General features: G+C 37.8%; 2 protein-coding genes across 4 annotated transcripts; one reads left to right on the top strand and one right to left on the bottom strand.

The window, feature by feature from the left end:
• The first annotated feature begins 10,335 nt into the window (after nucleotides 1-10,335).
• Nucleotides 10,336-15,926, top strand: LOC131971261 (protein CutA homolog). 3 transcript variants are annotated; one of them, XM_059332616.1, is made up of 7 exons: nucleotides 10,336-10,416; nucleotides 11,541-11,606; nucleotides 11,752-11,900; nucleotides 12,931-12,990; nucleotides 13,104-13,149; nucleotides 14,660-14,709; nucleotides 14,898-15,926. In XM_059332616.1, exons 2-7 carry the CDS (start codon nucleotides 11,544-11,546, stop codon nucleotides 14,995-14,997), a joined length of 468 nt encoding a protein of 155 aa, XP_059188599.1. In that variant the 5' UTR covers nucleotides 10,336-10,416; nucleotides 11,541-11,543; the 3' UTR covers nucleotides 14,998-15,926. The 3 variants fall into 3 exon arrangements, with proteins under 3 accessions (XP_059188599.1, XP_059188608.1, XP_059188589.1); XM_059332625.1 differs by lacking the exon at nucleotides 10,336-10,416 and adding an exon at nucleotides 11,143-11,157; XM_059332606.1 differs by lacking the exon at nucleotides 10,336-10,416 and adding an exon at nucleotides 11,348-11,366.
• Nucleotides 15,927-17,008: 1,082 nt separating this feature from the next.
• Nucleotides 17,009-22,899, bottom strand: si:zfos-169g10.2 (somatostatin receptor type 5). Its single transcript, XM_059332593.1, has 2 exons — nucleotides 21,818-22,899; nucleotides 17,009-18,454 (listed from the first exon to the last, which is right to left on the bottom strand). The coding sequence occupies exons 1-2, from the start codon at nucleotides 22,592-22,594 to the stop codon at nucleotides 17,744-17,746; spliced, it is 1,488 nt and encodes a 495-aa protein (XP_059188576.1). The 5' UTR covers nucleotides 22,595-22,899; the 3' UTR covers nucleotides 17,009-17,743.
• Nucleotides 22,900-25,420: the final 2,521 nt, after the last annotated feature.

Here is a 25,420-nt window from a genome sequence, read left to right as displayed (position 1 = left end):
AGTATGCCTGGTTCTGTCCAAAACAACATCTAAAGCGTACTCATTTACATGAGATATCTTGTTTATTTAATCTGTATAAAAATGGGGAGTTTTGACTTTTTCTTGGCCAGGTACAATGACTTCCTAGATTCTTGCTGTTTGCCTGGCAACTTCACAGCAATGAAAAGTCTCCAGGAATTTACTGTGGTGCTGAGCCTCGAAGCTAATATGACATAGTGGCCAAATCGTGTGATTACAGCTCCCAGGTCTCTCACATGAAGACTTTTTATCTTAGACTAGCATTTGGAATGAGAAAGCTGTAAATTATGAAAATGTAAACTTTTGTTTTGGGGTTCTTTAACTTCCCAGTATGAACACTTACTCAATCATGATGTATCAAAAGTTGCAAAATTTCCTAATAGCTGAATCCAGAGTTATTTTCTTCCCTCAGTTCATGGGAAAAAACATGTGACGGAGCAGTTGGGAGGCGGGGTTAAAGTGCTAGACCTCTCTGAGCCCATAGATTTGCAAGATCCCGGTAACTTTATACACAGAAAAACAATTTCTTGGCTTCAAGCACCACTGAGCAGCTTTCATAGGAATGAACAGAGCCCTACCCATACTTAATCCAGTTCTTTTGTAAGGAGTGAGCACAAGAGTTATAACGTGTTAAGAAGCGGGCTTCAGATTTTGTTAACTTTTTAACAGAGCAACGATAACTGATCCTAACATGTTTTTTTGTGTGCGTACTTGTTAAAAGTGTAATTTTACTTCCTTTTTATTTTTTTAGTGCCATTACACAGCATATCCTCAACTGTTGGATAATCTTGTCTGTCAGGTTTCTGTTCAATAAGTGTGAAAGAAATGGTGGGATTTGTTAACCGAGAGTGTTTAAGTGCTCTAAAAATAAAAAAAGAACAGCAAAGTATTATCATATTGCACTATCAATCATTCTGAAAGAACACGTTTAACTTCTTTTAAATTACCTCATTCAGTGACGCAAATCCTTTTGCCTAATAACATTTCATACACTGAGTGAATTACAGTGACAAAACTAAGTCTGAGGATTGTGGAAAAGACACACAGAATGATGAATATGAACCGTTTTCAAATGAAAGATACAAGAGATCTCCAAAGAAGAGAGGAAGCTGCGGATAGAGTGGGAGGAAGAAAGTGAGAGAAAAAGATCAAGATGGATAGAAAGAGAGCCGTAGAGAAGAAGAGAGAGAACAGTCTGCCATGTTGGCTGCCCTCCCTCCTCCTCCTCTGGGGTCTAGAGGACATGTTTAACATTCTACTCTACTCCTCCTCCTCTCCTCTCATCCAGCCACAGCCTCAAGTCCCTGCTGCACTCTGGTTACTGATGGCCAGAGACGAGAGGAGAGGCACAGAAAATCCCTTAATCATGACCAGCACAGCGTTGTTGCTGCATTGTTGTTGCTGCATCTTATGTGCTCATTCTCACAAGCTATATGCTGTTGACACACTTGCAGTTTGTTGTTTTGGTGTTTTCATCGTTTTCATATTACTGTAGGTCTTTTAGCTCTTGATTGCCAGGCAACATATTCAATGCAGCAGTAAGTATCTGAATTGGAACAGAGAGCTCTATAGCAACATAGTTTTATGTTGTTCTTCAAAAAAGTTGCTGCTCATTGTTCACAACTCAGCATCCAGTTTTATTTATAGCTTATAGTGTTTCAGTGTCACATAGGCTACATTTTTCACAAGTTTTGAAATTCGAGTTGCCTTTAATGGTTTGTAACTTTTGGAAATGTAAATCCTAGTATGATGTAGTGACTGTTCAGACAGTGGATAACTTCCATCCAGTGTTGTGGAAAAAAATGTCTCTTTAAGGTGGCAAGTTTTCGAGCTACATACTAGCATTCACTAGCTCACTATAAACAGCTCGCTAGTTTCCCAAATAGAAATAAAACCAAGTTATTAGTCTACACAATCATGAGTCATTGTATCCCCACCATGATGAAAAGTAACATGTCTTAGTTTCAAACTGCATTAGTCAATATTTGTAAAGTACTGTGCAAAGGTTTTAGGCAGGTTTATTTTTATCAATTAACAAACTTCAAAGTGAGTGAACAGAAGAAATATCTAAATCAAATCAATATATGCTATGACTACCCTTTGCCTTCAAACCAGCATCAATTCTTGGAGGCATTTTTTTCACACCTGCCTAAGACTTTTGTACAGTACTGCATATCAAAAAATGGTCAAATTACCATGTTAAGATCAAAGGGGGCAAGTCGTGACCAACCCACAAAAAAAAAAGATCATCTAACGCTGCAGATTCTCTCAGCTCTGCGGAGCGTTTTAGCATCTTTCAGCCCATTGTTTTGGTTTTTAATGGCCTGCAACCACTCATTTGGAGCATTATCACACATTTTAATTGTTTTTATTAGCTGGTATCATTTCCACAAGAGTGGGCGAGTAGGGCCTGAACCGCCTTCTAGTAGCTTTGGTAGGTTGTAATTCAAAGAGCTACAAATTAAAATGTCAAAGTTCACCAACCTTGAACTTTCTTTAAATTCTTTGTGGGCATTTATTTTGCTGCCATGACCTAATGCGCCGGTGGTGTAGTGGTTAGCACTCTCGCCTCACAGCAGGAGGGTGGCTGGTTTGAATCCGGCTTGCAGCTCTTCTGTGTGAAGTTTGTATGTTCTCCCAGTGTCGGCATGGGTTCGACTTCCTCCCACAGTCCAAAGACATGCAGCTTAGGTTAAATCAATCTAAATCTAATAAATTCACTCTAAATTGCCTGTAGGAGTGAATGGTTGTCCATCTTTATGTGTCAGATCAGCTCCAGAGTTCAGACAAGTGGTTAAAAATAATGGAAGGGAAAATTACTTTAACCATGGTGTTTATGTCTGCTGCTTTGTTGGCGTTTATGTAAGAATGGGTGTTTTACTTTTCAAGTGTTTTATATTTCATGTGAATCTATGGTGACACACCAGCAGAACTTACAGACAAATAAGAGTCTATAATGGTCCTATATTTTTAACCTCCTATCTTTTTTTGGCTGTATTTCTCAATTTATTTTTCCTTTTTAACCTGTCACACTCAAGTACTTATTCTATCCTCTCTTTACCTTCCCCTTTTTCTTCCCTCTTCCTCCCTCTCCTCTCTCTACCCCTTGTTGCCTGAGGGTGAGCCAGGGTGTCCTGTTCCTCTTTCTCTCATCGCGAGCTTCCAGTCTGCATGAATGACTCTGCGTTACCTGCTGCAACCTGGCCTACTTCGAAAGTTCCTCCTCTGCTTTGCTCCAGCGCCACCAGCAAAGTCACAGCCAGACAGAAAGAGGTGGTGGGTTGGTGAATTAGCAATGTGGAGAGACGAAGAGAGCAGATAAGAGAGGAGCAAAGAAAGGAAAGTGTATCGCTTTCAATACATTTTTAAGAGCACTTCATGCTGCATTCACATCGTGGCAGTCCTCTACACAGAACAAACTGGTTACTCATTGTCTTTAGTGGGAGAAAAATGAAGTCCACGCTTTTCCCCCTAGATTTTTCCTTCTATGGTTGAAGCAAACAGGACAAAACAGACACGGAAAAGCCTTTCAGAATGGATGCAGCCACATCTGTCTGTCCAGCTGTTCTTTCTGCTGCTAATTCATCTCAAGAATTATTGACTTTTAGAGGAAAAGGCATGAAGTGAAATTTTGATTTGATGGTGCTTTTCCACTTCTCTGATTCCTTCTAATTTACAGTGGAAACATTTAAAGTGGAATCATTTAAATAAATCATTTCCACGTTCATTTTCAGACATTACTATAATTACCCTCAACAAATTAGACCATCACTGAGACAACAGGCAGCCTGTATGCTGAATTAAAATGGGTCAGAGTTTGTGGTGAATCTGCTACATTCCTGCGTCGCACAAAACTGAAACACTCATTATTTTGCAATCCTATACTTTACATGCTGCAAGTCTAGTTTATTCCAATTTGGTTTTCACATTAGCTGACCTCGTCAGAATAAATTTTAGCTGTTATCAAAAGCTGTTACCAGAGGGGTAAACAGCAACATGCTCACTGTACTCACAAAAATGAGAGTATGAGAAATATGGCCCTTGTTAAAGAGCATAAAATGCTATGCTACAGCTTTGATCATTTATTCAAAATGTATCGGATTATTAGAGAACAGGCAAAGCTCTTTAAAGCATAATTTCACCCAAATAACACACACACAACTATCTGTAGTGGTACAGGTATCAATATAGTGTAGAAAAATATATTTTTTATATTCTTATTCTAGCCATATCTTCAGTGTTTTCTTATCTTAAGTAAAGGATGGCCTCCTGACCTCCTTTCATGATTAATTTGCATGAAATAAATAATACATCAACACACTCAACCCCAGTATTTGTGGAAGGATTCTGAATCCTCAAAAGCAAAATCATGAGTAGACGCCCCTTTTCCAGTGTGCAAACTGCATACTTGTTTATTCATGCCTGAATCGCTCATGCATGAATTAACTATTTAATTGGAGTGCTGTCCTGCTTGTGATTTTTCTTATGCATGAAACCAAACTTTTTAGCAACCTAACTGTGTTTTTTTCTTATCATATCTTTTTTGGTACATTCATACAGAAAAAGAAGATCACACTGAAGCAGGATAGGCAGGAACCTTAATGAGTTGCGAAAGATAGCATGTCCAAAACGTGCATGTAGAAAATAGTATGACACAGTTTAGTTGACACAAGCAAAACAGCAACATAATTGCAACATTTCACAAGGGTAGAGGATGCTTTATACTGTACAGATAATGAAGCTTTGACTTGACTTACCTTGCAGTAAAAAAAAAAAATCATACACAGTCAAGATTTTATGAAACCTGTCCTGACAACTACAGATACAGTCCAAATATTGTGTAATCAACATTTGTACCGATGATGAAAATACCAGTGCAAATAAAAAGCCTCATATTCAAGCCATAGACTGTATAAAGAATGGACTCCCACTGCATGAAAGTGAAGCCAAAATATCTTGGACATGGCTGCAGTCATCTTACACTGGTGGCGTCATTTGGAACAAGCAGTGACAAACTGTGGAGCCAACCAATTCACAGCACGGTGCGAGCTGTCAATCACGACGTTACGCCCCTATTTTACAGAATAGAATGACAAATTCAAACCAAACTTATCAGAAAAATGATAGGAACTTCTTAAAGGTCAGAAACTATCCTTGGGAATAACTTATTTAACATGTCCTGTTGGGTTTTTAGTTTGGACTATGTCCCATAAACCCAGTCTCACTCTCCGGACTTTGACCCAGGAGACCTGTGTTTGTGTCCCTTGTGAAACCAAGAGTTAATGTTGTTATTTGGAGTCAATCTGCATAACTGCGTCTGGTAGGAAAGTGCAGAAGTAGTTGCTTTTAAGCCCGCCCTGTTCTTGTACCCTAACCTTAGTCAAGTGGTTTTATTGCCTACAGTTATTTCCTGTGAACACAGAAGTTTATTTTGAAAAGCCACTGTTCATGTAACAAGTGGAAAGTGACATGATGTCCTTAACATGTTCTGACGTCCTGACGCAGAAGGGTGCTCGTCACAAAAGAGGTCCTTGTCGGTATCTGACAAGCTGGGATGAGAATGCATTGAACCCATTCAATACCATGGAGGGGGCGGGGTTTATGATCTATGTTGCGGCCACCCAGCACGGGGAAACTGTGATGTTTTGGCTTCGCTAATGGGGAACTGTCAAGCCGTCCATCTTTATATACATATAAATGATTCAAGGTCAAGCCTGTAGGTCAAAGAGCTAACATGTATGTCTCCTTCTTTAAGCCATGGGCACAATTTAAATAAGCAGATAAGTGCAGGAATGAGTACGATGAGAGACAGGCTAATTGCTGTGGATTTTCAGTCCTCCAAGGTATTGTCTCCCAGACCCTGCTGTTACAGAGGTGAACTTCTCTCTACTCCCGTCTCCTGGGTGAACAAGGGAGGTCCCAAGGCGGCCCTCCCTCCTCAGAAGTCAGTGTTAATGGGGGCAGAGGAGAGCAGAGGGAGAGAAAGACAAGAGCTCAATCAAGATTTCTTTTTTTTTACCCTCTGCTTTTTCCATTTTCTCCCACTCTCTCTTTCTCTCTTTTCTAATTTTTCACTTCTGTATTATGACTTCCTGTGGAAGATTCTATCTTTCCGTGGTGCATGTTGGCTGGTATCCACAGTGTGGATGATACTAAGCTGACACACTCATCCAAGAACACCAGCCTACACAGAGCCTACCTTATATTCTGTCACCTGTTTGTCATTATTCTGCATCAGTTTATCTACAGTGTATTTATAGTGCAAGCAGCACTGTCAGTGAGACGTCTCCGGAAGTAAAAAGACTCCTAAAGTTTAGTTCATTCATTCATTGTTGGACCATCATTATGAGCTAGTGCCACCCATATCAATGTGACACAGATTATACCTCATAATCTAACAGGCATTCTAATTAAAAAGCTGTGGAGAATTTTCTTGGAGCAAGAATGCTCACATCCAAACATTTTGTTCGACACACCAGTGAGTTCACTGCTGATTCAAATGAGCTTTTCATTATGAACATTTTTATTGTTTTTTCTTCCACGATGGCAGCTATGACATGAATGAATGCTCTCTGTTGAGCAATACACCAGCTAAATTAATAGTGAGTTGGTTCACATCCCGTGAGTTTAAGTACCAGCCCTGTTTAAGTGTCCTTGAGCCCCAGGATCACTGATCTGTAGCTGACGTTGACCTTTGACCTCCCTGCGGAGGGTAAATGCAAAAAAACACTTTCCCCACACGTGTGATAAAAGAACCAGATTACAGAATCATTAAAAGCAATTCAGACATAATATATCTTAATGAATCTGGATGACTTTATTTGCCTTACAAGCACAAGAGGATAAGACAATAATGACTGATCCCTGTAGAGGATTCTAGTCATTACAGCAGCTAATAACAACAGGAGCCAATAAAGACAGAATATATATAAGACAGAGCGTCACATCGGGGGGGTGTTCAGCTGTAATGCACCCACCAAGGTGCATCAGAAAAAATGTATCCTGGATAAAGGAGAAACTGCTATAATGATATAGAATTTGCAAACTGCCATGCTGGTAAAACATTATAGGATAATTTTGATGGTGCTGTAATAGATGCTTATTTATTTTTGGAAAGTGATCACAAACTCCAATTCACTTTTTCAGAAATAATGATGAAATAAACTTCTCAGTAAGAGATTGCAATGAGTTAGAGAAATTATTGGAACAGTGGATAACCCGAATGTGACGTCAGGACATCTGCTCTCTACAGGCATCATACACCACGCAGCGAAACAGCATAGACATTTTCTTTAGCACACGCTCCATTGATCCTGATTTGGACATCTTAGCTGTATATTAGAAATGTCCTTTGGTTGGGGTCTGCCTTTACCCACTTCTTGTTTCTCTCTCTCTCTCTCTCTCTCTCTCTCTCTCTCTCTCTCTCTCTCTCTCTCTCTGGAAGTTAAAGGGCCAGTGGAGCCTGATTAGGATGCAGAGGAGGAAGGCTCTGCTGCAAATTGAAAACATATTGATTCTCCTCATGCTTGGAGGGAGAGGGGGCGAGAGACACAGGGAGAGAAAGAAAAAGACAGGGGGAAGAGAGAGAGAGAGAGAGAGAGAGAGAGGGAGGAAAAAAAAGACGAAGAAAAAAAAGAAAAAAAGGAGGATAAAATCTGGTGATGAAACAGAAAGGGCAAGACAGTTGCCCAGTGCCAGCAGCAACTTGTGTGGATGTCTGGTCTCTGTCACACACACGCAAACACACACATATGCATTTTTTCATGCGCTGAGATAACATCCCATGGGTTGAGGGCTCTATGGTCACCAAGGCAACGGGGTCAGGGCAGCAGTTGTGCGTATTTGCGTGAGTTTGTGCGTCTTGTACATGTGAGCACATGCTGTCATGTCCAGCTGTGGTTGGGAGAGGCCGCGGGATGCCAATGAGAGAGGACAGCGCATAACACGTACAGATGTGCTGACTGCACAGTTTCCATGGGAACAAGCCCCCCCCTCAACCCCCACCCTCACCACCAACCTATCCCTCCTCCTTCCATCGCTCCTCATTGCTCTTGCAAAAGCTTGACAAGCTCCACTAATACGTCTCGCTGCGTCTTTATGTGTGTCCATGCATTCGTGGTAGAGCTCTCAGATCAGCTACAGCTCAATCTATCTTGTTCTGAGTGCACGAGTCACATCCTCTGAGTGTGTGTGTGTGTGTGTGTGTGTGTGTGTGTGTGTGTGTGTACATATTAGTATGTGTGACATGCTTGTCTCATTCTTTAATCAAGGATGAGGGCGAAGAGAGGAGAGTGCGAGGGAGGTGTTGGATGTTATCAAACAGAGTGGCTTTCTGTCTTGTGCGCGCGCACACACACGCACGCACGCACGCACACACGCACACACACACACACACACAGGGCTAGCATAATTTGGGTGCCCACAGACAATCACCATCATTGCTGGTACCCTGTTGACAGGAACTGATTTATTGTGTATGTGTGTGTTATAACTAGCAGAGCTGATCATAAAGCATATTCTTGTCTTGTCTTCTGAACAAAAGCTGCCATCTTATGGTCATCCCCGCCACTGCGTGTTTAACTCTAACTATAAAGCATTGGTTGCCACAGTGAAAAATCAAATGCAGTGCAATAGATAGCCTGTGTTCACAAAATTCTTGGCATTTGTTTCAGGCTGCTCTGAGTGTTTTGAATGTATTATCAACCATTTCCTTCATAAGATATCACAATCAGAATCTGACTACTGGAAATTTGGCTACAGTTAATCCAACCAAGAATAGAGAGAAATAGAAGGTATATAAATATACATATAGCCTCAAAAAACAACAACTGTCATTGCACAAGTAAGGAGGTGACAATAAATTATAATTTATCAAGGTGTGAGGTGTGTAAATGTGCAAACATGACTAAAAGTCTGGGTTTTAACAAAAAAAAAATATTGCATTTAAAGTCACATCTGGTGTATAATGTAAATGTTTCTACTCACAAAAACAATAATTGCATTTGCTGGGAATCGAACCCACACCCACCTCACTTCACTAGTGGAGGTCCCTCTATAAGTGTACTACATAATGGCAATTAATTATAATTTTGTGTGATTTGCCCAGCACTTTGCCGCCCTCTAGTTGATTAATGAAAAAGTAAAAGTTAACAAAAGTATTTGGATGAAGGCAATAAATGTTTTCCCTTGACAATCATCTTAGACAAATATCATCCAAAACATCGAAATATATATGTTTTACTAAAGAACAACAATGACAAATAGAAAATGTCTGTTCATTTCGGTAGGCAAATACGAAAACGCTTTTTGAAATATTTATCAATTCACCAAATCTATAACAATGGGGAATGTGTAACGACTGTGATGAGTTGGTGAATGCTTTTCCATATCGCCACACTGTTAAAATAATCGCCTAAGTCATTTTTTGTCAAAATTGTTTTTTTTTTGCCTAAATCATCTCCTCATGACACCGGCCACCTATAGTAAAATCACCTACATCCTCAGTTGATCAGATCATGTGATTTTACCCCTTTTAGATCATCACTTCTTTAACAACAAGAAGTGATGCTCAATAACAAAACAAGAACCCAGCAATGAAGAGCTAGAGGGAGATTGTTTAGTTATCAGTTTAGTATATCAGTGTTTTATTGTTGACACTAATATTGGTAACACTTTATTTTGAAGGTGTCTACATAAGAGTGACATGAGCGTGTCATAAAAATGACATGGGATGTGTCATGAACATTAATGACACTTTGAAGTAACATTAATGCTCATGACACTTGACATGTCATGTTTCTGACAGGCTTGTGTGACTCTTATGTAGACACCTTCAAAATAAAGTGTTACCATATCTTTCTTAAGTCACAAAGCCATGTTCAAAAAATTGCCTCTTTATTTCTCTGAAGTTACATAATTTACACACAGTGTTATTACTATGCCAATAGCCATCCTTTGTTACATCCTTTTTGAGTGGAATGATCAATAAATGTCATATGTGACACTTTTGGTGAATTTTTTTGTGTTTCCTACAAAACTTGAAAAAAATTGTTTTTTAGGCGATTATTTTAACAGGGTGATCATATTTGAATAGACAGCTACTGAAAGACGAATGTATTGTATTCGTTTTATTGTATGTATATGTTTATATATATATGTATATATATATATATATATATGTACATATATATATATATATATATATATATATATATATATACATACATATATTTACAAATTATTTATTTATTCATTTATTATTAACATCCATGTAAAGTCTTGGGCAAATATATAATAACGGCTGGTTTACCAATGCTGTTTTTACGACAGTTTCACAAACATACAGCCGTCTCGCTTTACGGTAGAAGGTGTTGCTCGTCAAGTGGAGCCAGTCAGTAGGTAAGTTAGGAAAACCCAACCTAAAACATTTTCTACATTTTACTGCTCATATTAACCAAACTATCTAACTGTTTCAGTCAACTCGTATTGCAGTGTTGCCCTATCATGCCTTTGCTCCGCACTAAGAACTGACGTTAATTATGGCGCTCGCACATGCTAAGTTTCTAGCTAACTAACGTTAACTAACTAACTCGTCTGCAATTCATCAAATCACCAATAAAAAAAACTGTTCAGAGGTTGGTAGAAAAGTCTGTCTGTCATATTTGCTTTATCCTTGTGTGCGAATCGCTGTCTGATTTGTACAGCACGTATTTATCATGAAAAACTGTACAGTGAATGACAGATGAAGCCTGGCTGCATGTATACTTTACTATTGGAGCTACAGTACAGCACTGTGTACAATAATAGCAGTGTAGTCCTAACGGAGGCTCATTTGGACAAAGTTAAAGTACAAAATACTCCAGCTTTGAGTGCATATTAGCAGCTGTCACATGTTTAACATGGCAGCAATGACTGTTGTTATGTCGAGTGGCTCGTAGCCAGAGTTGGGTAGTCATAGACTGCATGTAATCAGTGTAACTTAACCATATTACTTAAAACTAGTTTCAATCGGCCCCGGATAAGTTTAAAGAAACTGCAATTATAGCAACATTGTAAAGAAAATTTTTTGATTAGGGGCCATGTCTTTAGAATATGGTGTTTTTAAAATGTACCAGTTTTAATAGAAGATGGACATTTGGAGTAAGTGCTCCTCATGCAATGCATCAAAAACGTCCCACATGTTGTAGAATACACACAGTACACCTGTGCTGTGTGCCAGGACTGTTTGGTAGTCTGATAAATTGTAAATGCTGAATATGAAAACAATCCTTTTTATTTCAATTGAAAATGTTTTGAGATGTTTAAATACAAAAAGTTTGTGGCTGTGTCTTTTTTTTTTCAACTATAAGGTACAGTATTTAAATGTTTGATTCTGAAGTAACCAAAACGAGCATAATATATGACATTTTTGTAATCCAATATTACTTCTTTTTTTTTAAATGGTTATGTAACTTGTATTCAGTAACTGACAAAGTAATCCAACCCAACTCTGCAAGTAACTGTTATGCCTTTGACCTGCTCAGGCGATGCGCATTGGATTGCCCAGTGCAGAGAAACTGCAAGGTGGATCCTTGAAAGCTTTGGTTGTGGTGAGTGTGTGTTCTGATGCTCCACGCTGCATGCAGATGTCTCTATTCGCACCACATGAAATGGTTTTCTTCATGTTTGTTGAACTCCATGCCTTGCTCTAAAGTATAAATGTATAGCATCATCCTGTCCTGTTCTCCCCTCCAGACATTGCTCCTGAGTGCGTTTATGTTCCAGCTGCTGAGGACTGTTGGACTGAGGGCGTTCTCCATGGCTTCTGAAACGTACACGTCAGGCACACACTCTGCCGCCTTCGTCACTTGTCCTAATGACACAGTTGCCAAAGACTTGGCCAGGTGATACAATCAATAATATCCTAAGTATGTTTTACATAATAAGGGGGGGTGTAGCCGAACGTATTTTAAAAATTAAGTAAATAAACAAAAGAATGAATGTGCAGGCAAGTTAAACACACAACAGAGGCAGCAAATAGGAAGAACAGGTATGACAAAAACAATAGAATATGTGAAAGATAGAAATTAAACAATGCACATACACTAGTTTAAACGTTTGGGGTCACCCAGAAAATGTCTGTGTGGTTTACTGTTTTATTCATGAAATGAGTTACAAAATGAGTTGAAAATAAAGTAAAGACATTGACAAGAGTAGAAATAATATTTTTAACCTGTACACATCTCCAACTTTATCTGTAGAGACTCAACAAGCCTGAGGAAGGATCCTTTTATTGCTTCTCAAATCAGCACAAAACAGTTTTCAGCTGTGCTGACATAATGCTCAGGTGTTTTAATGATCAATGAGCCTTTCAACACTATAAACGTGGATTAACACAATGTGCCACTGGAACACAGGAGTGATGGTTGCTGACAACATATAATAGATATTTCATAAGAAAATCATCCGTTTCCAGTTTAATAGTCATTTACCACATTAACAATGTATAATCTCTAATGTCTAATCAATTGTCTGATTTAATTTAAGTTATTTTAATTCTGATAAGGACATTTCCAAGTGACCCCACACTTTTGAGCAGTAGTGTACATTATACAAACAGAGTATAATAATAAAAGACTGCTGAATAAATGTTTTAATTGCTGTTCAGTTTCAAGTTCATAGATCTCTTCTAGCCTTGGGTAGGGAATTCCACAGTTTTCTTATATAGTAAATAAAGGCTGAGCTGTATAAAGGATACAGTAAAAAGTCATGTATTCTATTCTATTCTTTATCGCCTTCCCTCTGTTACTGTCTCTGACATTTCCTGCTTTATTGGAAATTGTTTTTGCTGCAGGATAAACTTCATTTCTACCATTGAGTGGTCTTGGCTGTTTTTTCATGTGTATTCATTTGTGGATGATTCATTATTTTCAGGGGTATTGTAGAAAGGAAGCTCGCTGCTTGCGTTAACATCGTCCCAGCAATCACATCTGTGTAAGTTCTCAGGCAACAATTGAAATAAATTACTACTTTATGAAAAGATAAATAGGAGTGCTTCACTAGGATGTGTTTGATGACAAATCCCTGATTGTGTCTTCTTCCTTCAGATATGAATGGCAGGGGAAGATTGAAGAAGACAATGAAGTGTTGCTGGTGAGTGTTGTTATATTTTGGGCTGTGGAATAATTACTGTAAATGCACCTTAATTCATGAGGTAAATGGTTATAACTGCTTCTACTGCTACAGCTGCACCTGTAACCATCACTGCTGCCTATGTTACTTCTAAAACGTGTTTACTATTATAGTACTAACTGCTGCAGATAGTAATACTGCTACTACTAGCACTAACACTTAGACAGGGTTTGGTTGGGGTTTTATAATAAAGACCATTTTTAATAAAATACTGCTTATTGATATTGATACTTAGCAGTAATTCATTGTTACTTTTTTTTTTAGAATACTTTGAATTAAAAATCTGGTTGGAATTGACTGTAAAATTAATTTACATATACAGTGCTTAACAAATGTATTAGACCAGCGGTCTGTGCCACAGCTGTCCTAAATTAACAGCATGAGGAAAATTAGCAAAATAATTTTTCATGTTTCTTTAATGGTTAATACACCAGTGTGTAGAAGCTCTTTCATTTTTAATGCTAAAATATAATCATTAATGTTATCCATGAATTTTCAAATATACTTGTTTACAAAAATAGTAAAGCACGTTTTTATTTCTTGATTAAGATGTCAAATTACAGTTATTTTCTTGCATTCCTGAACCAAAAAAATAGTTTTAGTGGTTGAATGTTGAAGCCCAGTGACCCGGCTCAAATCTGGCTATAAAAAGGTGAATTCAGTTTGTTATTTGCCAAATAAATAACAACAACATTTTTGTTTTAAACAAGCTTTGGGAGATTTCTAAAATATTTATGTTTTCTTGTTTTTATGACAGGTGGTCTAATACATTCGTTAAGCACTGTATGTCATTTACATGCAATTCAAGAAATTGCATAGATTGTGTATATTGCGTAGAAATAAAGAAAAGGAATACAAAATATTCAAAGAATAAGTATAAGTCTGAAGGTTGAGTCTATTAACTTCCAGTGAACTGAACTCATAGGAAAACGATAAATTATTGAGCTTCTTGGATTATGATAGATTATGAAAATGGCCAAGGCATGTAAACCAAACACTGAAAACAAGATTGGTTGTCCGTTGAGAGTTAGGCATCTCTTTTGCTTTATATAGTGGTAATTTAACTTTTTGACATTTCTTGCTAGACTTCAGTCAATGATGTCAAGGCGGGTTATTTGCATTTGGCAATATACATTGTTTTAATGTAAGAAAGGTATAGATAGATGAAGCCTTGTACACTTATTTTGTCACATCTTTAGTGTCCTAGGTGGAGATGAATTTCAGGATCAGCCAGACTACATGATATTTATGACTTTTTTTCAAGAATCGAGATTATAAGATGTTTATGTGTGAATGAGCAGAAAAACACTTACAGACTTTCTCATAACCTCCAGATATGTCAAGCAATTTGGGGAATCCTAGACTCAGAATTGGTTGTTTGTTAATATTAGAATTAATTGACGTGATAAAATCCTAATCTCATGAATTGGTGAAGTCTGTGGAGCTGACCCAGCATCTCTCTCCTGTTTAGATGATTAAAACTAGAAGTTCCAAGGTGCCTGCACTTGCTGAATATGTCCGGTAAGTTCATTTTTAAAACTAAACACAGAAAGCGCCTCGCTCTTACCGAACTCTCACAGGAACACTGTGTTGCTCCATTATCTGCCTTGACTCATGCACTCAGAGAATATGCCTTTAATTACCGCTGTTTATATGTAGCATGCACCTGTCCGTGCACTCAGCTGACTCATGCTCATTGTCCTCTCCAGCTCTAACCATCCATACGAGGTGGCCGAGGTCATCAGCCTGCCTATTGACCAGGGCAACCCGCCCTACCTCAAGTGGATAGGAGATGTTGTCCCTGAGTAAGGATGGGCTGATGGATGAATTAATTCATGGATGGAAGTAAAACTGAATCTGTAAAACCTGTGTATGCTCACTGAGTGTTTCCTTTAAAGACACATAAAGGCATTTTCAAAATCTGTAATGTTAATACTCAATGAAAAGAACCTTGACAGGAGGTTAAAACTACAAAGTGACACTACTCATAAGTTTGGGTTCACTTAGAAATGTCCTTATTTTTGAAAGCTCATTTGAAAAAAAAAAAATTAAATCATTAAATTGATCAGGCATAAAGTCTAGATTTTGTTAATGTGGTAAATTACTATTAAAGCTGTAAACGGCTGATTTTCTTATGAAATATCTATTACATATTGTCAGCAACCATCACTCCTGTGTTCCAGTGGCACATTGTGTTAATCCACGTTTATAGTGTTGAAAGGCTCATTGATCATTAAAACACCTGAGCATTATGTTAGCACAGCTGAAAACTGTTTTGTGCTGATTTGAGAAGCAATAAAATGATCCTTCCTCAGGCTGGTTGAGTATCTAGAGGTAACGTTGGAGATTTGTAAAAGGTTAAAACTATTATTTATACCCTTGTCAATGTCTTTACTATATTTTCGATTCATTTTGTAACTCATTTCATGAATGAAACAGTTTGTTTTCATGGAAAACAACAGACATTTTCTGGGTGACGCCAAACTTTTGAGTGCTGGTGTTTGCCTTCTTTTTTTGCTGTGCATCATTTCTTTCTTCTAAATGCTTAAATGTGTTTCCCTTCCAGTATGTTTACCTCTAGAGGGCAGCCTTGGTCTTTCATTTCAATATCAACCCTGTGTAGAATAAACTGACACAGCAACCTGCCACTAAAACGTTTTAACTGACCAGACATCAGTTAGATTTCCCATTTTCTTTTGTGAAAGAAGCATTTTGGAATAAAGTGGAGGATTTTTTAATTGGTTTTAAGTCTTTCTTGGTGAACAGTATAGTTGAGGCACAACATGTTTGACACATTACATGTACACATTATGTACAGTAGTTCAAGTGACACAATTGCATACAACACCAACGACAAAAATATTTACATATCAATACCATCTGTCAGGTGGTTAGCACTGTCGCCTCACAGCAAAATGTTATGTATGAAGTTTTTCATGTTGCACCCTTGCCTGCATGGGTTTTCTCCCAATGACTTGCACAAGATTTTCAGGTTAGGTTAACTTGTAACTCTAAATTGCCCCTAGGAGCAAAAAATGTCAATAATTTTCCATCTATGTGTGCATCTCGCCCCAATGTCTTCTGGGATTTGCTCCCGCCCCCTCACGACTCTAAAAAGCTGGTATATCTAATGGATGAAGGGAGTAACATCTGTAAACATTTATTCAGCCAACTCTCACCACATTACACTTGGCTTGTGTACCAGAGCTCAACAATACAATATCTTAATGCAAACACTGCGATCATAGAAAACAAACGGAAAAAATGGCAATTATGTGGCACATTCTGGGATTTTACTTAAATCTGAAGCTTACGTAAGACATAACATATAGATAACAATATACTACAACACGCACCCCTTCTATTTCAACCATCATAACCAATCAGTCTTCTTTACATTGAACCTATGACCATAAGGCAGAGAATTATAAAAAAAACAACATCTTTGCTAAAAATGATTGTTGGCAAAAGTTAAAAGTGGTTTCCTGTGCTTCAGGTACACATCTTGTCTATCTTATGAGTAAGGAAATATCAACATGTTTCCTTCATAATGTTAAAAGATCAATTATCTATCTTCTACACAGGGTGTGCAGATTTTTGATCCAAAACCACATCTCGCCTTGAGTTCCACTCACACAGAAAATAGACTTTAAACTTGCTTATTCTTGAAATTCTTGTATTTAGAAGGTCACTGGCAGTTTTATGTGTTCACCAAGGGAGAAAAGACTTGATGCATCTGTGTCCAGCACTGCTTATGTATGCTCAACACGCACAGTATTGACGAAAGCTCAACAAAATCACAAAATAACAGACTGTGAAATATGTTTTTGAAAACACGACAATTTATCTTTTTGGTGCTGTTTTAGTCAAATTAGAAAGTAAACACCTCCCACTGGGATATGATTCATACAGTGCATTAGCCAGTTCAGAATAATATGTTCCAGATTAAAAACAAAACAAAGAAACATGACAGCAATAAATAAATAGAGATAGAAAAATATGGTCTTTGATGTAGTAGAATACACAGTTTAAGCGAGTGAAGCCCTCACCACCCAAATATACAAGGTTACATCAGTTGATGACCTTCTTGGTGTAACAGCTGGGCTTTTGTCACTTTTTTAAGGGACACCAGTTGGCAAAACAGTTCTATGCTCAAGAACAGTGAGAAAAAAGTCAGAAAAAACGGATAAAATGGGAATAATGATCTTGACCATCCAAGCGATTTTTCATGTTCATAGACTTGTAACAATACCTGCTCAAAGTACTTCACAACACCTGTAGCCAGTGTTGAACGTATTTAAATTTGTTCTTCCTACCTTTCAGGTTTGGTGTGAAATAGTTCACATCCTGCCTGCTGATTATTTTTACATTCTCGCACCATGGCAGAAATTGAGATTGGCAAATTCCAGTCAGAAAAAAAAAGGATTGGACCACAACTTCAAAGATTTTCACATTTTAAAACAGTCCACATGATCTAATACTGTAATCTATAACTGTTTGTAATATTTACAGGTTTTTCATTCTTTAAATGCCATTTACCAAATCCATTCAGCTGTTACAGATAGCTGATTTCAAGCACTGAGTAATTATCCTGGCATTCTTCAGGTTGAGACCTGCTGTTTCTTATTTTACTGACCACAGATGACGCTACCTCAGCAGGATCAGAGCTTTTCTCAGCCAGTTCTTCATCTCTGATACTCTGATCTGAGTGCTCCAGCTCAGGTTTACCTCTCTGTGTCCTTGAACTCTCCGTTACTCTACCGTCGTTTCCATTTTGCGACGTTTTGCATATTTCAGTCATCTGTATGGCCCCTCCTGTTCCGTTGATTTCCTCTTCTTCTTCTTTTTCGCCGCAGTCGTCCCTCTGCGTATTGACCACTCCTTCACTTTTTTGCGCTTGCACCACGAAGCCACCCCACTCCTCTGTTGGCCGTTGTGCCTCGGTGCCGGCCCTGTCGTTGTTCCTGACCCTGCGTGAATTTCCACACAGGGCCTTCCTGAAGCCTCTCTTGAAGTTGTCGGACAGAAATCCATACAGTATGGGGTTGGCACAGCTGTTTGCATACGACAGCACGACGACAAAAAAGTAGAGCCCCCTGAAGTCCCCGGGCAGGATCACCAGGAGGTTGACGATATTCAGAGCGTAGAACGGCAGCCAGCAGAGCACAAACACTGCCACCACCACCACCACCATCCTGGTGATTTTACGTTCCGACTTCCTGCGTCTAGAAGAGGTGGCCTGGGCCCGTTTTCCAACACTGCGCACCTTTAAAAGAGAAAAGAATTAAAACATTTATGAGCAAAAGGGTCAGCTCACCTTAATCAAAAAACATTTTCACGATTTGTCTCTTGGCATTTTGGGATTACTCCACTACAAGTAAATGTCATGCATTCAAATTTACTGAAGTAAAAGTACAAAAGTATCAGCATCATAATGTACTTAAAGTATTAGTACTCATTATGCAGAATGGACCCACTCAGATTGTTTTGTACACTACCATTCAAAAGTTTGGGGTCACTTAAAAATGTCCTTGTTTTTGAAAGAAAAGCTCAATTTTTTCAAATTAAAATAACAGACATACAGTCTCGACATGGATAATGTGGTAAATTACTGTTAAAGCTGGTTATCTTATGAAATATCTATTATATATTGTCAGCAACCATCACTCCTGTGTTCCAGTGGCACATTGTGTTAATCCACATTTATAGTGTTGAAAGGCTCATTGATCATTAAAACACCTGAGCATTATGTTAGCACAGCTGAAACTGTTTTGTGCTGATTTGAGAAGCAATAAAATGATCCTTCCTCAGGCTGGTTCAGTATCTAGGTAAAGATGGAGATTTGTACAGGTTAAAATTATTATTTATACCCTTGTCAATGTCTTTACTATACTTTCGATTCATTCTGTAACTCATTTCATGAATAAAACAGTTTGTTTTCATGGAAAACAACACAGACATTTTCTGGGTGAACCCAAACTTTTGAGCGCTAGTGTATATTCCAAATATATTATTATTGTATTTTTTTATGCATGTATGTAAGCCGCATTTTACTGTCCACCCATTATAACTACTTAATATACTCTCTGTGATTTAACCACTTATGATGTTTTTATGTTAAATCTCGACCTGAAAAGTAACTAAAGCTGGCAGCTAAATGTAGTGCAGTAAAAAGTACAATATTTTCCTCTAAATGTAGTGGAGTAGAAGTATAAAGTTACATTAAATGGAAATACTCAAGTAAAGTACAAGTACCTCAAAATTGTACTTAAGTACAGTACTTTAGTAAATGTACTTAGTTATATTCCACCACTGCCCAATACAGGTATTACAGGTGAATGTAACTCTGTACAACTTTGTACATAAGAAGTAGTTTGTATGGGTTATGTCCGTGGATTTTTATTAGAACTATTACTGTTAAATTATTATGATCTATTATTTTTTATTATTACCTTATTTACGTTTAAGTATCATAGCATCCTTTTCTACTTTTTTTTAAAGGGCCGATTCACATTTTATTTTTTTAATATGACCACTTACGACATGAGGTACAGAAAAAATGATGAACCAGTAAAATAGTATACAATTCAAAACATATAACCATACATACATTGATACATTATTATTGAGTGCCTCAATGATTTTGCAGAATCTATGCTGGAAAATATGAAAGCATATATTTCTGAAAGCAATAAGAGGAAAGCAATTTGTGTATTGCGTCATATATTGCCGTGGATGTGTTCTTTCCATTTTTCCAAAAGATCTTAACGTTATTAACTCTGGCACACTGTGCTTCTCCATTATTGCTGTGCAAATATTGCTTCAGTACAAGTACCCTTCAACATCATCAGTGATATCAACAGAGAAGAATTCAATTATAAAGGATATTAGTCTGTACCACTGTGAGCAGTTTGTGATGAAAGCTACCTTTAAAGGGCTTCTCTGCACTGCAGCTTTATTTGCAGGGATTTCTTTGTGAATCAATAAGAACTGTATTTTTTGCAAGAATATCTTTGACTAAAAAAAAATAATGTAACATAGTAGGGCTGAGCAATATATCAATATAAAAAATATATCAACATATTTTTAAATGTGGTATGGAATTAGACTGTATCGCATATATCGATATAGTTCATTTTTTTTTCTTTCTTTTTTCTTTCTTACAAGGGTTTGTTATATTTAGTTCTTTAGTAATGTTCATTATTCTTTTCGCATATAAATATAATTATTTCAGGAAAAGATTGGCCTATTTTATTTCATAGGCTATTTTGATTTAAGATATTTTCTTTTATTTAAATGGAGCTTTGATTTTTTTTTTTTTTTTTTTAAAAGGTACTCCTGTTGTACAGTACTAATATTCACTTAAATAAACAGTTTCAATAAAACTACTTGTGACATGTCATATTTGGCTTTGACTTTGACTGAACGTTTGCTCTCACTTTGCAATAAAAATATCAGGATATATATTGTATATCGAAATTCAGCCTAAATATATCGGATATGACTTTTGGTCCATATCGCCCAGCCCTACAACATAGTTTGGATGTGGTATGAGTTATTTTGACCATCCTTGGTTTTCGAAGTCCCATTTATTTCGCCCCTAGTCAATGCTGCGTGACTCATTGTTTGAGCACTTCTACGCCTTGAATGGACTTTAAAACCCTCCTGGTGGAGTCAAAAGATGAACAACTTTGAGAGAATATATCTGGTTCTTTGAATTAAAGGTCAAGGTACAGGTCTGTGTACACACAAACTTCAGGGGAAAGGTAGCCTAACTATGACTCCCAGGGTGAAATTCAGCATGAAACCATCCAGTCACCAAGCTCTCTATAGTGTGACATGCTCTGTTAAGAGCGGGTAGGAGCTAAAGATGACTGAGCTACACAAAACTGAAAAACTAAAATCTTCATCTTTGGTACATTTAGTTTGAAAATTGACAATGTAGGCTCAATGTGTGTACAAAAATTCAGTGACAAACATTTTGAATTTGCTGATTTTTTTCTCAATAGCAAAAAATGTATTGGATTAATGTAAAGGAAATTTGCATTTGTTTACAAAACATGTTCTTCATACTTGTAGCATTCCTGCAAGTTTATATATTTTTTATAGTGAGTAACTTACAATTGTAAAATCACAATAAAAAATTAGGCACATAAGCAGATAAATGAATAGAGAAAATAAAAGTAAGGTCAAGAAAAAAAGTAGACTTGTATGATGATGTACATACATCTGATGTACACTGCATCTTAAAAAACAGAAATTTCAGGGCTATATACCGTAATATTTTTTAATTGTGATTAACATATCGAATCCATTTATTCCATGGCTTCAAATATTCTTTTTCTTGATTTGATTCTATGGGTTATTCTTTCCATTTCTAAGATACTTTTGACTGTATTAAAAAAAAAATGTTCTCTGTCCTTTTCTTCTATACACATCACATTATACTTAGGACTGTGATGCAGATCAGATCACATTTTTGACAGCTTAATGCAGAAAACGAAGTAACTTCGAAGGGTTCACACACTTTTTCTTGCCACTGTAAATATGATTGTTACATTAAGAATTCCATCTTTTTATGTTTTTTAGCCTTAAAGAACTAGGAATACAGAATGTGGTGTTGCTGTACCTTGATGACGATCAGCAGGTAGCACAAGCAGATGACCAGCAGGGGGCAGAAGAAGCCCACGGTGCACGTATACACGATGAAAGACGTTTTCCACACTTCTGCCGGCTCGGGCCACACAATGCTGCAGTTCCCATCGTCCTTCAGCACGTCGGCGAACACCACCACCGGCAGTACCACCACGAAGGACCCCGCCCAAACTGTGGCACTGATGGCTTTGGCCACACGGGGGCGCCGCCACCAGAAGGAGCGGATGGGATGCACCACGGCCAGGTAACGGTCCACTGACATCACGGTCAGGCAGAAGATGCTGGTGAACTGGTTGATGGCGTCCACTGTCATGACCACGCGGCACATTAGAGAGCCGAAGGGCCAAGAGAGCAGAGCGTTCTGCACCGCCAGGAAGGGCAGCCCCAACATGAAGAGCTCGTCAGCAATAGCTAAGTTCAGGATGTATATGTTGGTGACTGACTCATTCTTGGTGTAGTTCACAATGACGTGGATGACCAGCGTGTTCCCTATGAGGCCGACAACACACACTATACCGTAGATGAGAGGGATGAAGATTCCAGCCAAGCCGGGGAGGGGTCCAGGTTCTGGTTTGGTGCAGTTCTGGCAAGTGTTGTTTAAGAGGAAAGAGCCGTCGGTGGAGGTAGAGCCGAGGAGCGATTCAGAAGGAGTGGAGAGGAGCAGGAAATGGGAGTACGGGGGAATGGAGTTATTACTCCAGGTAGCTGTAGGGGCTTCCTGGGGCACCTGGGTGGCCTGGATGAGCTCCATGGAGGCTTTAAGGAAGATGAGGCAACAAAAGATGATGAGATCCCATCAGTGACAGGTCAACGGCCCTACAAGACAACACAAAGTTAGTAAATTTAGCAAATTTTGACTTATATTAATCATTAAAGGTGCAGTGAAGTACATTTACAGGTCTGTTTGAGTTCAAATATATGACATATTTTTTAGTCTATAATGTGTGGACATCTTGCAACTTTTTCTCAAGAGATTCTTATGCAACTCCTCAGCTGAAGAGTTAATGACAGATTTTGGAAACTGAAAGAAGACATGGAAGACTTCTCCAAAGAAATAACAGGCTCAGCGCATGGACTTCATTTATAAGTAAGGGTAATTTTTTTAATTTTTTTTATTAAATGTGCGTCACAGTTTGTAACTGCTACTGATCAAATGGTAAATAATCTTCTCTGTTTGGTTCATATATTTGTAAGTCTGATTCTGATGGAGTCAGTGCCTCCCCAGCCATTAACCTTACTGCACGTCACTGGTGCTGACAGTTCGCACTTTGACCCGAGCTACGCTGTCCTTTCTGGATGCATCCAAATATTGTTGATCACAGTTGAACTTAACATTCAGTACCACCAGGAATTCCAGAGCATTAACTACTATGCCAACCAATGAACCAGGGCTGAAGTACTCAAGTCCAGTCTCCTTCTTGAGTTTGGTTTCAAGACCATTTTTTTGATCTTGATCTTGTTGGACTCGTCTCTAGTCTTACAGTCTTGCAGTCTTGCGCTCAACTACTTATCAAACTGTTTCTGGCTGCTTATTTGGGATCAGCTTATGACCTATATAAGCACTAGAAAGGGATTTTTCCCGATTTGCTGTTTCATGACTTTGTCTATACTGCCTTTGGACTTGGACCTGATTTGGACTCAAATGGACCTGGTCTTGTACTTGACTTTGACTTGATTAAGTTAGTCTTTACTACAGCCCTACAATGCACAGAATAAGAGCCTCGCTGTAATGTAAATATGTCTGTAGACATACCATACCTATAACTGTAGAAGTTATACAATGTTTACATCAAGGGAAAAAAGATGACATAAGAATATAAAAAAATAGATTAAAAAAATCAGGGTAAGTGTGCTTTCAAAATGTCTGCTTTTGCTGATGGTATGGACGGTCAAAAGTTTCCAAACTTTGGTCCGATCTCACACCAGTGAAGCTTGTAGAATACTAAGCTACTAATCAACCTGACGTCTCTTCTTCCGTCACAACAAAAACAAGCCTGCACCGGAACAAAAACATATCGTGTTTAGTTCTATTAGTACAAGACTTGTTTATGAAGCCATCCTGGCTTCTTAATAACTGCCACGGCGCACGCAGGCACACCCTCACCCCTCACAGCGATGGCTAATAATTGGTGGTCTGTGAGGGACAAAATGTACTGACCTATGGAGAAAAAAAATAACAGGCATGTCCTCCACAGCCCTGACTTAAATGCATTAATGCTGACGTGAGGATAATGGGAAGAGAAGAGGGGGAAAAGGCAGGAAGATTCATTTTCAGTGCAACAGACAGAGAGTGGGAGGAATAAAAATTAAAAAAATAAAAGTCTTCAACATCAACAGACAAAGAGGAATATTAATCTGTGTGTTTAATTAAACAATTATTTTTTATATATAGTAAAGGCTTTAATAAGGGGGGAAAACATGAGCTTCATGGTAAATCTTGATACATATGAATCTCCCTTATTCCTCTTGTGAGATGTTTCTTTTTTTTTATTCTGGGCTGAATATATGAGCCAGTATTCAGAGGTCAGGGCCTCCATTACTGAATGTAAATACCAGAGGAAAGTGTTTTCTCTGCAAGTGTGAGATAGCCAGAGCCACTTAAAGCTTCAAGTAAAATATGGAAGTACACAATCACATACTCCAATAAACATACAATATTGTTTTGCAATTTTAGATTTATCTTAACATTTAGTTTCTTGGTATGAGCACAGGATACAGTCTGATTCAGTGGTGTTTATGAGCATTTAAAGCCTTTTTTTTTTTAATCGGGGACAAAATATTATTTCTGACATCTATCAATCAAACTTTACTTGTGTAGCACTTTTCATACAAGTAACATGTAACACAAAGTTCTTCACACACAATAGCCCGCCCACAATCCAAGCAAGGAATACATTAATGATTAATACTGGTAGTAACAACAACATTCAAGTAAAATTAAAAGCCTGCACAGTAAAAACATGTCATCAATTTACAGTGAGGAAACACCAGATAAAATTATATATATATATATATATATATATATATATATATATATATATAATCTCAATAAATTTGAGGAAAGGCACCAATTAAAGCCTATTTAGTAGAGGTGTGAATCACCAGAGGCCCCACAATACGATTTTATTGCAATTTTAAGCATTTTAAAATATAATATATTGCAATTTAACTGTTTAGCTGCATAACTGCATTTTGTGTCCACAATATTAAATTCAATAAAGAATTGTTTTATCAAATATGAGTCTTCACTTCAGTCTTTTTATTTCTCCACAATGAGAGTCAAACCCACAGACTGACCAACAAAGTATTCAGTCAAACTGAACTGAACTGATATCAAACATGTATGGACGACAACGACAACTTCAGCATTTTCACAAACTTCCCTCAAATTTAAGCTTCACTGCTCTGACTAACTTCGATACTGCTGTGTCTGTGAAATAATGTCACGATGGAGTCCCACAGTTGGGTTCCAGTGTCTTTAGCATATAGCTAAAACCATTGTAACTTTGCAGCGTTATTTTGACAACTTCACAACACGATATCATGATGCACATGGTGCCTTTAGATTCCTTTGATC

This window comes from Centropristis striata, chromosome 1 (assembly GCF_030273125.1).
Source record: "Centropristis striata isolate RG_2023a ecotype Rhode Island chromosome 1, C.striata_1.0, whole genome shotgun sequence".
In the NCBI taxonomy this organism is placed as follows: Eukaryota; Metazoa; Chordata; class Actinopteri; order Perciformes; family Serranidae; genus Centropristis; species Centropristis striata.
Note: the sequence above shows the minus strand (reverse complement) of the source record. Positions and strands in the feature narration are given on the sequence as shown.

Excerpts from the sequence above, each read along its gene's own strand:
- LOC131971261 (XM_059332616.1), top strand. The coding sequence starts at position 11,544 with ATGCGCATTGGATTGCCCAGTGCAGAGAAACTGCAAGGTGGATCCTTG. Across the intron at positions 11,607-11,751 it reads CCTTGAAAGCTTTGGTTGTG|ACATTGCTCCTGAGTGCGTT; the intron begins GTGAGTGTGTGT and ends TCTCCCCTCCAG. Across the intron at positions 12,991-13,103 it reads GTCCCAGCAATCACATCTGT|ATATGAATGGCAGGGGAAGA; the intron begins GTAAGTTCTCAG and ends TTCTTCCTTCAG.
- si:zfos-169g10.2 (XM_059332593.1), bottom strand. The coding sequence starts at position 22,594 with ATGGAGCTCATCCAGGCCACCCAGGTGCCCCAGGAAGCCCCTACAGCT. Across the intron at positions 18,455-21,817 it reads ACCTGCTGATCGTCATCAAG|GTGCGCAGTGTTGGAAAACG; the intron begins GTACAGCAACAC and ends TCTCTTTTAAAG.